This window comes from Gallus gallus, chromosome 4 (genome assembly GCF_016699485.2).
Source record: "Gallus gallus isolate bGalGal1 chromosome 4, bGalGal1.mat.broiler.GRCg7b, whole genome shotgun sequence".
NCBI classification, from domain to species: domain Eukaryota; kingdom Metazoa; phylum Chordata; class Aves; order Galliformes; family Phasianidae; genus Gallus; species Gallus gallus.
In genome coordinates, this window is record NC_052535.1 from 554,810 (window position 1) to 569,275 (window position 14,466).

The 14,466-nt window shown below is 56.1% G+C and overlaps 2 protein-coding genes across 11 annotated transcripts in view; one reads left to right on the top strand and one right to left on the bottom strand.

Annotated features, from left to right (window-relative positions):
* STARD8 (StAR related lipid transfer domain containing 8) overlaps nt 1-1,979 on the top strand; it is a 42,216-nt gene extending 40,237 nt beyond the window's left edge. For all 10 annotated transcript variants that reach the window (XM_040699969.2, XM_046940744.1, XM_040699968.2 and 7 more), the window contains one exon: nt 70-1,979. In XM_040699969.2, the coding sequence (XP_040555903.1) occupies nt 70-187 (118 nt within the window). In that variant the 3' untranslated portion in view covers nt 188-1,979. The remainder of the gene's footprint in view (nt 1-69) is intronic.
* RXFP2 (relaxin/insulin-like family peptide receptor 2) lies at nt 1,686-14,063 on the bottom strand. Its single transcript, XM_015278329.4, has 18 exons — nt 13,878-14,063; nt 11,493-11,636; nt 10,722-10,802; nt 10,533-10,638; nt 10,118-10,189; nt 9,783-9,854; nt 9,394-9,465; nt 8,475-8,546; nt 6,953-7,027; nt 6,786-6,857; nt 5,409-5,480; nt 5,235-5,306; nt 5,008-5,079; nt 4,849-4,920; nt 3,556-3,785; nt 3,050-3,460; nt 2,686-2,901; nt 1,686-2,400 (listed from the first exon to the last, which is right to left on the bottom strand). Exons 1-18 carry the CDS (start codon nt 13,924-13,926, stop codon nt 2,231-2,233), a joined length of 2,130 nt encoding a protein of 709 aa, XP_015133815.1. The 5' UTR covers nt 13,927-14,063; the 3' UTR covers nt 1,686-2,230.
* Nucleotides 14,064-14,466: the final 403 nt, after the last annotated feature.

Below are 14,466 nucleotides of genomic sequence, written 5' to 3' on the forward strand. Positions count from 1 at the left end.
AGAAACAAGGTGCTGCTCGTGGCCTGTCCTGCCCGCTTACCCATTGCCCTGCCTTGCTCCCTTTCCCAGGGGCCGATCACCGGAGTGGTACAACAAAGTCTTTGGGCACCTCTGTGCCATGGAGCTGGTGAGGATCCGAGATTCTTTCCCAGCACTGAGTCTGAATGGCCCTGAGACCAAGATCTGAGGAGCTGGGAAGATGCTGCATCCTGTCAGACCACGGACTTGCAGCCAATGGGGCTGGGACACTCAGAGTGGAGTGAGAAGCCAACACGCCACTAGGATGGGCACATATTTATATGCTTCCTTTTAACCTGGGCCTGGCCCCCCAAAAAGAGCCACAGGCTGCCCCAGCTGTGCGTGGCCCTTCTCTGCTCCCCCTGCAGGGCTGTTTGCCACCAGCCCTTGGAGGAAGAGGCGCAGCCAGACCCCCCGTGCCTGCTGCTGCTCATCTGTCCTGTCCCATGTGTGCTACAGGGCTGTCTGCTTGCAGCAGTGGAGCTGTGCCCCAAGGGGCTCCACATGAGAGATGGACAAGCAGCATCTTGCTTGCCCAAGGAAAGGAGAGGGGGCTTTGGAGTGATGCCCAATGGTCCAGGGTGAGCTGGACCAGGAGCTGCTCCAGGTGAGGGTGTGTGGAGTGAAGCAGGAGGCAGCAGAGGTGTGGGAGCTGAGGGGGCAGTGTGGAGCCAAGGCCGGAGGTCACAGTGCTGTGTCAGGAGGTGAGGACTGGGTGGCGAGGGGAGAAGTGTGTGTGTGCAGTGTCACCCAGTGTGGGGACAGGCAGGGAGCTGGGCTGGGAACCTGTTTGCTGAAGGATGCTCTTACTGAAGGAAGGGACTACAAATAGATGTCTATAGATATCTATTACTGACAGCCATTGTCAAGTGGCAGAAGGAATCTACTGCTATTACCTTTGGTGCTAAAGTTCATAGGAGACAAAGGAAAAAGCTGTCTGCTCCAATGCCTTGGTCTTATTCAACTGAAAGACTCCCCTGTACACTGTGTTTCAGTGGGGGCTGGACGGATGTGCTTCCAAGCCAGGTGCCATCCTTCCACACCAGTGTCGGGCTGGCAGGGTGGTGGACAAGGCTAGAAATCCAGAGTAGCCGCAGAGAAGCGAATGAAGGGGCAGTGATACAAGGGGGCTGGGGCAGTGGTGCAAGGAGGGTGGAAGTGAGGAAGAGGGATGTGCCCAGCACTGCAGCTCATAGCTCCTTGCTACAGCTGGAGGGTCTCAGTGCACCTCTACCAGAGAGGAGTGAGGGGCACAGCATACCCACCAGTGAGGGCTGATCATGCAGCAAATGGTGATAACCCAACTGCTAGGGCCAAGCTTAGTACAGCTTCTGTGCACTGCAGTAAAGAGGCATGGTGGAGGCAGATTCATGTCTCTCTGGGCAGCTGCAGGTGGCAGAGCTCGTGCCCCACAGGTGTGCAGAGCTGCCCCAACACAACCTGCAAGGAGCTTTGCTCCCCTTTCACAGTCCTTCCCTCTTCCTGCAGCGCCCAGAACTGACCTGGTTTCTCCTTTAGGCAGGGACCCAACTTACTTGACGTCGTTCCAACTGGAAGGCAACACAACCCACGGGTGGGAGCAATTCCCAGTGCCAGTTTTGCCATAACAAATCATGTTTGTCTCTCTTTTGGTTAAAAAGAAAATAAAAATGACCCAGCCTGCATTCTGTTTTTATATATATATTTTTTATATATATAAAATATAACTTCTGGAGGGAGTGATTTTTCTCCTAATATTTTTTTAAATGTTTCTTTTTTTCTATATAAATACTTGTACAGTTGGAATATTAATATATAACTGCGGTGGTAGAGCTCAGCACCAGGTGATGCTCACTTAAAAGATGTGTATTTTGTATTTAAGGGGCTATTTCTTGTTCTGTATCGTATGCAACGCAACAGATTGTTTGACTTGGATTGGGGCTGCTCTTCCTATCCATGTAATTAATAAAGTACTAACGATAGCTGCTGGCTGATGCAGGGACACTGGTGGTGAGTGCTGTGGGCTGATGCCCCAATGCAGGGCTGAGCAGTGCAGTGATGCGGTGCTGTGGGAGTGGTGATCAGAGCCATTTGGGTCGCTTCTCTGGGTCACGGAATGCAGCCAAACCTGAGAGCAGCTGCAAAGATGCTCCCAGGGCTGAGCTGTGCAGGGAGTGCCTGGTATGCTGGGGTCTTGTGGTGGTGCCAGCCAGGGTCAGGGGCTGCCTCCTACCTATAGCACCACCAGCATGAAGCTCTGCCGGGAGCTCAGCTCTGGGCGCCGGGTGTGCAGGCAGCCCTTCACCTTCTCCTGGAAGGGAGCTGTGGTGATGGTGTAGAGGATGGGATTGAGTGCACTGTTGATTGGCAGGATGAAGATGACCACCCAGGATGTGACAGTGCCTGCTCCAACCAGGAAATGCCATCAGGCAGCCAGTCAGCCTCCCCCAGGCTGGAACACCCCATGCATGCAGCTAAGTGGGGCAATGCCATCAGGAGGGGCACAGCCACAGGGGTTCATGACTGCTGCTCTCTGCCAGGACCCACCCAAGGATGAGTGACGCTCCCCCCCCTCCCCTCACAGCCCACATGTGGATGGGGGAGCACCTGGACTCGGCAGCACTCACCCCAATAGGCCCATAGTTGGGGATGGGGGTGGGCAGCAGCAGGTTCGCTCCAAGACCTCACCTGGGATTTCCACCTGCAGCAGGGAGAGAAGCTTGAGCAGGAAGATGGGGATCCAGCAGAGAGCATCAGTGAAGACGATGAAGAAGAAGCGCTTGGCGACAGCCACGTCCCGGGGGCAGACGTTACTCTCCGCTGTTCTGCAGGTGGTGATGCGGATAGAGTAGAACATGCCCGTGTAGGCAAAGACAATGGTGATGAAAGCTGCAAGGTTCAAACCTGGAGAGAGGGAGAAACCTTGCTCTGAGCATGACCGATGGACCAGAGACAGAGCAGGGCTGTGCCCACTTCCAGCAGTGAGAGGAGCGGAGACATCACTGCAGCCTCATGCTTCACCCCCCATCCCCAGCCCTGCCCGAGGCCTCACCCAGGTAGATGGTGGTGGAGAAGCCCCTGGCACTGGGCTGCTCGCCCAGCTCGGACTGCAGAGGGAAGCACACCCCGTTCCTCCCATAGTAGTTGCCGAAGGACTCCTTACAGCACAGTGGCACGATGCTGAGCGAGAGGCCCAGCAGCCAGATGGCAGCCAGCACCGAGGCTGTCTGCTTCCTGCCGGCTCTGCGGTAGCTGAAGGGGAACACGATGGACAAGTATTTCTCCAGGGTCATGTAGGTGAGCAGCAGCACGGACACCTCAGAGGACAGCATAGCCAGGCTGCCCACCAGCTGGCATGGCACACTGGCCATCCAGCTCTGTGCATGCCTGTTGTATTCTCCTGAGTACTTCAGATCAAAGGCACCAATGACAAAAAGATAGATGCCCATCAGGCCGTCCGCACCTGAGGGGAGGCAAAGCATCATGAGAAGGAGGCACCACGCTCAGCGTCACCCATTACACCAGTGTCCCTGGACCCCCCGGCTCCTCCCAGCTCACAGCACAGGGATTTGATGGCCATGGTGTGTGCGCTGCTCTCCGTGACCACGCAGGACCGCATGCAGATGACACAGAGATTGCCCAGGCAGGTGATGCAGGCGATGACCCAGACAAAGACACGCAGGATGATGTTGGCCAGGAGGTGCTCGAAGGAGGAGATGCCGTCGGTGTTGGGTTTGCAGCTGCGCACGTGGGGAGCAGAGCTGCAGTACTGGAACTTCTTGAAGTAGCTGCAGGGGGAAGGTGCTGGCTGCTGCCATGGCCATTGCACAGCCATCCTGCTCCCAGCCCTGCCCTGCACATCCCACTGGGATGCTACTCCCCATCTAGCTGGAGAAGAGCCAGTCGGACCCTCACACTGCAGCCAAAAGCCTCAGAGCCTCCAATAGAGAACAGGAGCACCTGGGAACCCTCTTCTGCAGCTGCAGCTGGGACAGGAGAGGGATTTGCAGATCATGAGAGGGTCCGTGGTTTGCACAGTCACTGCAATTTGCTTTGGGCACTAAAGAAGCCCGAATCCTTCACAAAACAGCCTGGAGGCACCCCAGTGCTTTCCTGGATCAAGTGCCACCCACTTAAACCTGTGCCTGTTCTGCACTGCTGGCTATAAATACGGAGTGCTTTCCTCCAGCCTGTGATTCTCACAAACATTTAAAAAAATCAATCCCTTTTTTGAGTCTCTCAACTTCCATTAGCAGGGATTCCATTTTTTCCCCTGCATGTTCTTTCAGATTAATCTTTTCAAGCCTTATAAAGGCAATTCCATGTAAGCTTAGCGAAATTCTACATTAGAAAATGACTACAAAACTGCCATGCAAGGCTCATTTCTGCTTAATTATAGATAAAAGGAGAGAAATGATTGCTTATTAGCAAGTCAGGTAGAAAATGTACCATATTTGCAGTCCAAACAGACCAATTACAGAAAGGAAGATGTACGGTTGTCTTTCATTACAGGTACTCTAAAATGTGCATCTGCAGAAAATTAATGATTTTTTTCCTCCTTGCAAAGCACTCACAGCACAGCTGGCTCCTCGGCTGTATTGCCACCATGCCCATCCTGCCTGCACATCTCTGCTGTTTTCAGGCCATTAGCTCGGACACATGCAAAGGACCTCTAATGGGATTGCTTAACTCTGGCTTCCAGTGCCCACCTCAGCCAGCAGAGCCCACCCTTCACACCCCGCCACTCCCCACACCACTTGCATTCGGTGAGGGCACGCAGCTCTGCATGCCACCCCCTTTGCTCCAGGGGAGGGCTTCTTGGTGTGGGATGCCCCTTCCTTTCACACTCACATATGGGAGAGGTTGGCCAGCCCACGGAAGGTCACGTTGTGGATGTTGGGGATCTCCAGCCCCTCCAGGCTCCTGCGGGACGAAGGCAGTAGGGCTGGGTGATGCCACTGGGTGCGGGGCCACTGTGGCACTGCAGGGTTGGGGCATTGCGGGACTCACAGGGACAGCAGCTGGGGTAGGCTCTCAAATTGGCTGGGGCAGATCTCTTTCAGGGGATTGTAGGAGATGTTCCTGGAAGGAAACAAGGTGCTGCTGTTCCTCCCCCTGGATGCACTCACGGGAGCTGGAAGTGAGGGCAAGGGGCTGCGTTCCTGGCTCTTCCTCAGAGCTCCCCACCCCAGGGCAGCGCACAGTCCTGATGCAGGGGAGCAGTGTGCCGTACTCACAGCTGCTGCAGGGCAGCCAGGCCATGGAACAGCGATGGTGGGAGCTCATCCAACCCATTCAGGGACAGGTCACTACGTGGAGCAGAGCGGCGCTCAGGGAGGCAGTGGGGCACCCACATGAGTGAGGACCCCATCCCAGCCCAGTGCTTGGGGGCACAACGGCCATGCACTCACAGCTCCACCAGCCTGCTCAGGCCAGAGAACACCCCACTCTGGATCCACCGGAGTCTGTTCCTACGCAGGATCCTGGACCAGGAGGAAGGGAGAGCACAGATGCAGCAGTGCCTGATTGCATTCCATGAGCATACCCCAGCACAGGGCTGGCTGTGAGCACTCAAGGTGCTGCAGGGGCACCCAGCTCTGCTAAGCCCCCAGGGGAGATGGGTGAAGACAAAGCCAGAGGGTAAAGAAGGCTTTCATGAGTCTGTTTGCTCTGGGCAGCTCTCACTGGGGAAATAACTCAGGGGTGTGCATTTGGGAGATTAAACACCTTTCTGAGCTTCTCTATGGAGGGCTGCATTACAGTCAGATCTCTTTGTCTTGAGAGACACAGAAGACCTTTCTAAAATGCTCAGCCTCAGAGTTATGGATCATAGAATGGCTTGGGTTGGAAGGGAATTCAAGGGTCATCAAGTTCCAACCTCCATGCCACAGGCAGGGCCACTAACCTCCAGATCTGGTACTAGACCAGGCTGCCCAGGGCTCTGTCCTACCTGGTCTGAACACCTCCAGGGATGGGGCATCCACAGCCTCTCTGGGCAGCCTGTTCCAGCACCTCACTACTCTCTGTGAAGAACTTCCCTCTGACATCTAATCTAAACCTTCCTTCCTTGAGCTTAAAACCATTCCTCCTTGTCCTATTGCTATCACCTCTCTCACTGGGGACTTCCATCACACCTACATCTCCTCCTGCCCATGAGATGACTGCTCTTCCCCTCTTCTGAGAATGGTGACAGCAGGACCAGAAAGTGGGAAGCACGAAGGAGCTCAAAGGGAGACGAGAGCATTGTGCAAAGATCTGCCCAGGAGGAGGGGGTGGGCTGGGGCAAAGGTGAATTCTTTGCCTTCACCAGCACCAGGGTGGCACCTCTCTGAGAGCCTGGAGCACTGCTGAGCCAGGGGCAGGAGGGGACTAAACAGAGCTCATCACTGTCTGACATATGGAGCCAGTGTGTGAGCTTTATATGCTCCTCAGGGATATTTTTAGGGGCTCTGGATGCCAGCGGGAGGCTCAGGGCTGGCTGCAGGCCCTGCTGCTTGTGCACCACAAGCAACTTTTTCCATGCAGTGCCCTGCCCCTGACCCCATGGATCACAGCAGCTCCTGCCTGCAGCTCCATGCTGCACTGGGTACCCAGCCCTACAAAAGGCTCTGGGGAGCACTGCTGGCCAAGTCCACAAAGCTGACTGCAGTACCAGCGCTGTTTACAAAAACAGAGTGGAACCATCTCCCTTGGACATAGCCCAGAGCAGAGGGGGGTCCCAGCTGAGTGCTGCCCATCCCCCACCTCCATGCACCCACAGTGGGAAGGGGGTTCCCTAAAGTACTCACAGCACAGTGAGCTCACGGCACTGCTGGAAGACGGCCCCACGCACCGCCCGGATCCTATTTCCTTCCAGGTCCCTGCAGGGAATGTAATCACACTGCTGTTTCCCCAGCCCCATCACAGTGCCACCAGTAGCAGTACCCAGACCCTGGCTGCCCAGCCAGGTACTCACAGCCAGCTCAGCTTTGGTGTCTCTGTGCAGAGGGAACCATCGGGTATCTTTGCCAGGGAGTTGTTCAGCATGTACCTGGGGGGAGGCAATGGGGACAAGTGGGCTTGCAGTGCAGCCCACCCACACAGGATGCAGCCTGCTGCTAACACTGCACCACATGGCACCCCATAAAGGCTTTCTGCTGGTGCCTGGCCCCACTGTGGGGCTGCTCACAGCGCTACCCTGATGAGCTCAGGGCTGGCAGCACTTCCCTGAGTGATGGATCCTTGCACCTCAGTTCCTGTGTTAAAGCATGAGGCAGTTCAAGCAAACACCTGGTGCACGCAGCTTAACTTCAGTGCAGAGCTTTGCTCACCTTCCTTGGGATGTAAGGGTAAGGGTAAGGGTGACAGCCACTGAGCAAATAGGTGCATCCCAGGGAGAAAGGTGCACGAAGCCAGCAGTTAGCAACCCGAGGGTGACGGGCAGTAAATGCAGATTTATAGCCTGGAATCCCTCTGGCATTTTTCTCAGCCCCTTTGCACATGCCTGCGTGCAGTGTTTCTGAGTGCACTTTTTGTGACCGCAGTTTATTAGTTTGTTTGATTTGTTAAAAAAAGGCAGAAGGATAAACATGCTGCGTCACTGAGCTGCTGCGCTGCCCACAACGTGGGAACACACAGCCTTGGGAACAGAGCTGGGACAGGTCTGGGACATGGGGTGCCAACCGGGCATTGCAGAGCTCTGGGGGCACAGCATCTCCTGCCCAGATTTCTGCACCAGACCCTTCCCCAGCACCATAGCCTCAACCATCTCCACCTCTGCAGTGCTCGCTGCCCCAGTCACCCTGCACCAGACCCCCAGGACCTTTGGTGGCTCCCAGTCCTGGCCACAGCCACCTCAGTACCACACTCCCACACCCCATTTTGGGTCTTTTACAACCACCTCCAGCCCTTACATCTCCAGCAGAGATGTGCAAGCCCACAGCAGCAGCCACAGCTGAGGCTCTTGCCTTGCAGATGCGTGCTCAGGGATTACAGCTTAAAGCACTCAGCTATATGTGAGCACACTTACATGCACGTGTGCTCACGCACACATTTTTTTTCCACTCTGACAGCCAAAACTTCTCCCCTAACACTGACTCCAGGCTGCTGCCAGAGTTCCTGATCTGCACAGCAGACTGTGGAGGTGGAGAAGGCATTGCAATCATGTTTAAGTGACTGCAAGATTACTTCTATGGCAGCCACAACGCAAGAGTTATCCCATTCTTCCCTCTTGGAAGTGGGCCTCATAAGCAATGCTTGGCTTGAGCCTGTCTGGTGTACAAACATGCAGCACAAGAGACAATGGCTGGCCAAGGCTGGGGTCCCACTTCCAGGACCACGCTTCCCCCGACAGCTGCTTGCAGTGCAGTGGGTGAGCATCCCTGAGGGAGGAGAGGAGGCACAGCATCCTTGGCTGAGTCCAGAAAGCCTGGAGCCAGGGTATGGCCAGGGGGTGCAGGAGGTACAGAGGTGACCCACAGGGGCTCCCCAGGACTCACAGGAAGTACAGCGACCTCAGCCCTGAGAACGTGGCAGGGGTGATCCAGGCAATCCTGTTGTTGTCCAGTATCCTGGGGGTGGGAGGAAGGAGAGGTGAAAGTGGGGAGGGGACTCTGACAGCACACAGAGTTCTGTGCTGGGAGCCTGCCCCATGGCCCCATCCCTGGGCTGGGGGCTGCCCCATGTCTGCACCCCCCCCTCCCCCCCCTTAGTTTCTGGCCCAGCTGAAGCGTTAGATCCAGCTGCAGAGCCTGGATTCCCTCACAGTCAGGCTTTGCTGGATTTTTCCTCTCTTCTGCTGTGAAACAATGATAAATTAAACACCGTTCAGGGAATTCAGGGCTGTGCCTGGCTTCTCTGAAGTCCTCTGTTTTGTGTGCTCCACAGACCACCCTGCATGAGCTGCTCGTTGTTCTGCTTCCCTCTTTGATTTAAGGGACAGCTGAGCCGGTCCTGTGGCACATTGGAAGGGAAGCTGGGAGCAGCCCTGCGTGCTAGGGGGGCAACCTGCAAAGCAGCCTCTGCTCCCCAGCTCTGACCAAAGGCAGCCTTAGAGAGCAAACAGGACAGAATGGTATGTGATGTCCTTTTTGTTTAAGCACTTTTGGGGGAGATGGAGCTGCAAACCAACAGCACACGGGGAAGGTCTCACACAGAGCTGTGGTGCTCAGGGTGCCCTGCACCATGCCCAGCACTGTGCATGCTCTGTGCCCACCGCCCTCTGCAGCCCAGCAGGAGCAGCTTCTTCCCTGCAGGAGAGAAATGTTTGGCTCCCACCACAGAGCCATGAGCCCAGCATCCCTGCTCCACCCCATATCCCTCTCAGAGCTTTGGGTAGCCCCTGTTCTGGTCAGTGCCACCCCCAAGGAAATGGGGTCACGATGCACATAAGGAAGCCAGGAGCAGCAGGGAGCTCACAGCCATTCAAGGCGGTTCAGGTCCTCAAATGTGTGGGGCAGCAGCCGTGAGATCCTGTTGTGGCTGAGGAACCTGCGGACAGAGCAGGAGAAGCGTTTTCCTCCTGCCTTGGTGGGGATGCTCACGGGCCCCCACTGCCAATGGCTGGGACACTTCCTGGTCAGTGCCTGCACAGGGCTCGGCTCAGAGGGAATTGGGCTGAGGAGGTCATAGCTGAAGCTGGGGGAGGTGGAGGTGCCTCTGCTCTGCCCATCTCTCTCCCCCTCACCCCACTCCAGCTTACAGCAGCTTGGTACAATTCCCGCAGGAGCAGCTGTGCTGTGCGTGAGGAGCGCTGCATCCCACAGCCCCACTCCCCCAGGCCTCATCAAGTGGCTGCTCCTACTTACAGCATCCTAAGCTGAGAAAGTCCAGCAAATGCCTTGGGTGAGATCACACGGATCTTGTTGTTTTGCAAGAATCTATTAAAAAAAAAAAACAAAAAACAACAAAAAAAAAACCAAAACAGAACGGAAAGCAGATTGAAAGAGAACTGCTTCCTAAGGGACTCTCAGGGTCTGCAGATCCTTAGGAAAGAGGGATGTTCCCCGTGTCTGATATGGGGACCTGCAGCCCTGGAGCAGAGGGAGTGAGCGATGGAGGTGAGGAGCAGAGCAGAGCAGAGCAGAGCACAGCCACTTCACTCCTCTGTGCAGCCCCATGGGACAGAGCAGGCAGTACTCACAGCTTCCTCAGGCTCCAGCACCCACTGAACTGGTTGTCTGGCAGAGTGTGGATTTTATTTTTCTTTAGGTCCCTACCAGGAAAATGAGAGGAAAAGAAAAAAAGACCAAAGAACAAAAAATAGACCAAATAATAATAATATTAAAGACATCAAATTCGGAACCAAAGAGAAGACCTCAATCACAGGAGGAAATATGAGGAGCCCCGATTGTCCCTTTCTCCTGAAATACAAATGCATTGCAAGGCAGCTGCTGTTCATTAATACAGTCCTGCTAATTGCTCTCCAAGTGAGGATTTTCATGCTCTCCCTCCTTCCCTGCTCTCACTTCATGTTTGTGAGAGGCAGTGGGGACTCAGTGGTGCTGGCAGCCCCCGACCCTGCAGTGTTGGGATGGGGGGAGCCCTGTGGTACTCACAGCTGTGTCACATTGGGGGACACCCGGGGCACAGAGCTGAAGTTCCGTGCAGTGCAGTCCACGGCCCTTCCCCAGCATCGGCACTGCTCCGGGAGCATCTCCAGCACTGCAGGACCAGAGGGGACGTGCTGAGGGGGAACGGGGGGCCCATGTGATGGGGAGGGGATGGTAGTCCCAAAGGTGGCTTACAGCACGTATCCGCCTCATCCTCTGTCCCGCCGTTCCCAGCCAGCATGTCACCCAGCACCCCCAGCCAGCCTGTGGTGTCCACTGTGGGCAGGAGTGCTGTCAGGCATGGCTGCATCCCACAGTGCCCAGCAGCTCTGCGCAATGGGAGCAGAACCCCACAGCCCTGTGCAGGGTGTGGGGAAGGCAGAAGGCAGCAGGCTGGCTCCAGCCCCATGGCTGTGTGGGTCAGAGTGAGCTCCATATGGCCATGTTATTTGCATCCAAATGCAACCCCAACAAACTTCCTTCCACTCTTTCTCCCATCCCACCAAGCCTGTCCGGAGCCAGGTGCTGCATCCACAGCTCCCAGCAGCATGTCTGCCTAGTCTCTGGCTCTTTTACACTCTGCTTTCCAGCAACCCTGAGCAAAGAGCCCCTGCATGGCACAGCATGTTGTACAAAGAAGAGAATTCACTTTGTTTCCTTACATCTGCTGCATCTGTATGTCCCAACAAATGGTGCAGAACCCTCCATTCTTCTGCCTCTGCACACAGCCCACACAACCCTGAGGACTGCAGCAGTATGGGTCTCCTGCACCAGGAGAGTCCCAGACAGGGGATCTGCTATGTGGGTATGCATTACTGTGCCAGAACCAGGGCACCATGGTCCCTGATTCCTGCCATTGCTATGCTTCCAGGGGAGGTTGCAGCTCTGCCCTAATGCCCTCATGGTCCCAGCTCCTGGCATTTCCAGCCCAAGGACACCCCACCTTCCTAGCATTTTGCTAATTACCACAGTTCTCCTCATCAGCACCGTTGTCACAGTCGTCCACCCCGTTGCAGTGCAGTGCCTGGGGCAGGCAGACCGAGAGGTTGCCGCAGGGAAACTGCCCCAGGGGACACACGTACCCATCCCTGGAGGGAGTCGGAAGAGGCTCTGCAGGGGGAAGAGGAGATGCTCAGTACTCTGGGGGCTGCGTCCCTCTGTGTGCCCGCCTGTCCCTGTGTCACCTGCCGACCCTCAGCAAAGGGCTCTGCTCCCTTTGGGTCTCCCTGATGCCCACAGCAGACACTCTCCCACAGACAGACGTTTCTCCATGGACAGACATTCTCCCAGTGCCGTACCTCAGCCTACCCCAGCCCTCTGTCCCACCACAGTACATGGCTGCCTCAGGCTCCCTTTCTGCTGAGCCCCTTCTGTCAGAGCCACTGAGGTACCCAGCTCTGGGGCCCCGTTCATTAGCATCCTGCAATTATCCCTGGCAGAGGCATGCCTCAGATCCAGCTAAACGTTTCCACACCTGCTTTGATCAGGCGCTGGGAAGTGGCAGCAGGCAGGCACCAGGAGGGAGCAGGGCTGCACGCAGGGCCCAGCCTGTCACTCAACATTTCCTTCAGCTGTCAGCCTATTAATGGCTAATGGGGCATGCTATAATTAAAAGCACTTTGTCTCACTTGTGCACACACACTCATCAGCAAGCACTGTGCCTTCACCGCCAGTCCTAAGCAGGAGAGGGGGAGTGTGTTAACCCACAGCTGGTTGCAGCCTCACTGTCCCATGCTGGCCATGGTGAGGTGCAGGAGCTGCTCCTGTGCTGACCTGGCTCAAAACGGAACCCGGGGAGCCCCACACTGCAGAGACATGGCTGAAGGACCTCACGGTCCCCACTGCAGAGAGTGTTTGCATATGGAGCTATGTAAATACCGAGAGAGGAGTTTATCCACATATATATTTACGCACATAAACAGAGGCAGATGCTGTTTTTGAAGGAAGCTGAAGGTCGCAGTGGAACTGATGCTCCCCGGCCCCAGGGTCTGTTCTGCACTAACCAACCTGGGGCTGGAGGAACCAGTTACAGTATGAGGGAGAAACCAGGCAAATGGGAAGAGATGAGCAAGAAGTGAAACACATGGACAAAGATCAGCAGGCACTGCTCGTGCATGCCCTGCCCAGCTCTGGGAAAAGCCAGCCATGAGAGGAAGCGGCCAAATTTAGCCAGGGCCAATCTTGGCATTTGATGCATCCCTGCAGGGCCACACAGGCCTGTAAACGCAGCCCACGCAGCCCCATAAAACGTCTGTGACCAAAATAGAGTGCAAAGCCAAAGAGTGCTGCTTGGGAGGGGGGGGCGAGGGGGAGGGGGCAGCCCCACAGCTCAGGCCAATGGCTCAGCCTCAGTCCACACACACCGCATTCTTCCTCATCATGCAGCTGCATCCCAGGGTCCACACGCAGCTCTGTGAGACTGCAGCACAAATGCCAGAGGGACGGGTGAGAACTTTCCACTGGGGACCCCACTCATTCCAAAACCAGACCAAAGCCCTGCTCTGCCTTCCCTGCTCTCGGAGCAGTTTCCCAAGTCACCTCAGTACATTCATTTCCAGAAGGTAAATACTCTAGGAGCTAACCCACACAGAAAAGCAGCTTGACTTACACCTACATCATACCCATCTGCAAGGAAAGCCCATGGCTGCTGCCAGTGCTGCACAGGATGTGGTCATCCCATGCTGAGCATCACAGCATCCCACCAGGGCTGAGACCCAGCACTGCTGCTGGCTGAGCTGTGCCCCCAGTGCTGCTGTCAGGGCTGCCCCGGTAATTACCTGCGCATCGGGCAGAGGCCGACCCTCCCCTCCCACGGGCCAAACTGGGAAGGAGCATTTTGCTTTGCCATCAACAAACGCAAAGTACAACAAGTAAGCCTCAACAGAAATACCACAGAATGCCTGGATGCTCGGCGTGCCCCTTCCCAGCTCCCCACAGAAGCAGCTGGTTTTTGCATGGTTTTGTCCACTGCTCCATCCCCAGTCAGACCGCAGCGTTAGCACTGCCCTGCACATCCCCTGCTCAGCTCTGTGCTCGCTTTCTCCCAACTAAGGGGCAGAGGCACAACCTGCAGTTGTCTCTGGGGTTACCTGTCTATGGGGTTATGGTACGTGGGTGTCTGGGAAGGAGCACGGCACAGAGAGCAGCATCAGCGGCTGCACAGAAAGCGCTCCTTTCACCCAGCATTCCTCCTCCACCCAGCACAGCTCTTTGCAGGCATTACTGCACGTGTGCCGGACTCTGCACCCAAACCCTGGGACACAGCTGTCCATGAAACCCCCTCTCCTCCCTCCCGGCAGATGGTCCATGGCCCTCCCCACTTCCAGCAATGGCTGTACCGCACCCACATACCTGTGGCAGCGCAGAGCAGTGAGGGCAGCATGAGCAGGAGCAGCCGCATCGTGGGGCTCCTGACACTGAGAAAGTGCTGCTGTGGGAGGCACAGGAGGCAAACGGAGTGCAGAGATGTGGCCGGTCCTCTCCTGCCAGTAACTCCCAGCAGTGCACACCAGCACTGGGGTGCTGCGCCTTATCAGTGCTCTCTGAAAGCCACGTGCTGCGCTGTGCATCGCCTGGCCGGGGAGTCTGGGAGCTGAGGAGGAGGAGGAAGGCAAGGAGGAGGAGGAGAAGGAGAAGGAGGAGGAGGAGGCAGAGGGCTGCTTTCTCTGCATGGGGAGTTGGCATTGCAGCCTGTGCTCCTGCCCACTCAATGGATGCCTCAGTGTGGGTCAGGGCAGCCCCAGACCATGACAGGGATGGAGAGTGTCTGCCAGGGACCCACCCCCGGCACCTTCAGGTCACTGCTACCCTTGCTCAGCTCCCAGGAACCAGCAGACTGAGCTGCTTCACTGGCAGGAGTTCACCCTTGGGAGGAAGGATGGACCCTGAGGAGTCACAGCTGTACCACTGGGAGGGACCTGGTGGCCTCGCCATGGCTGTG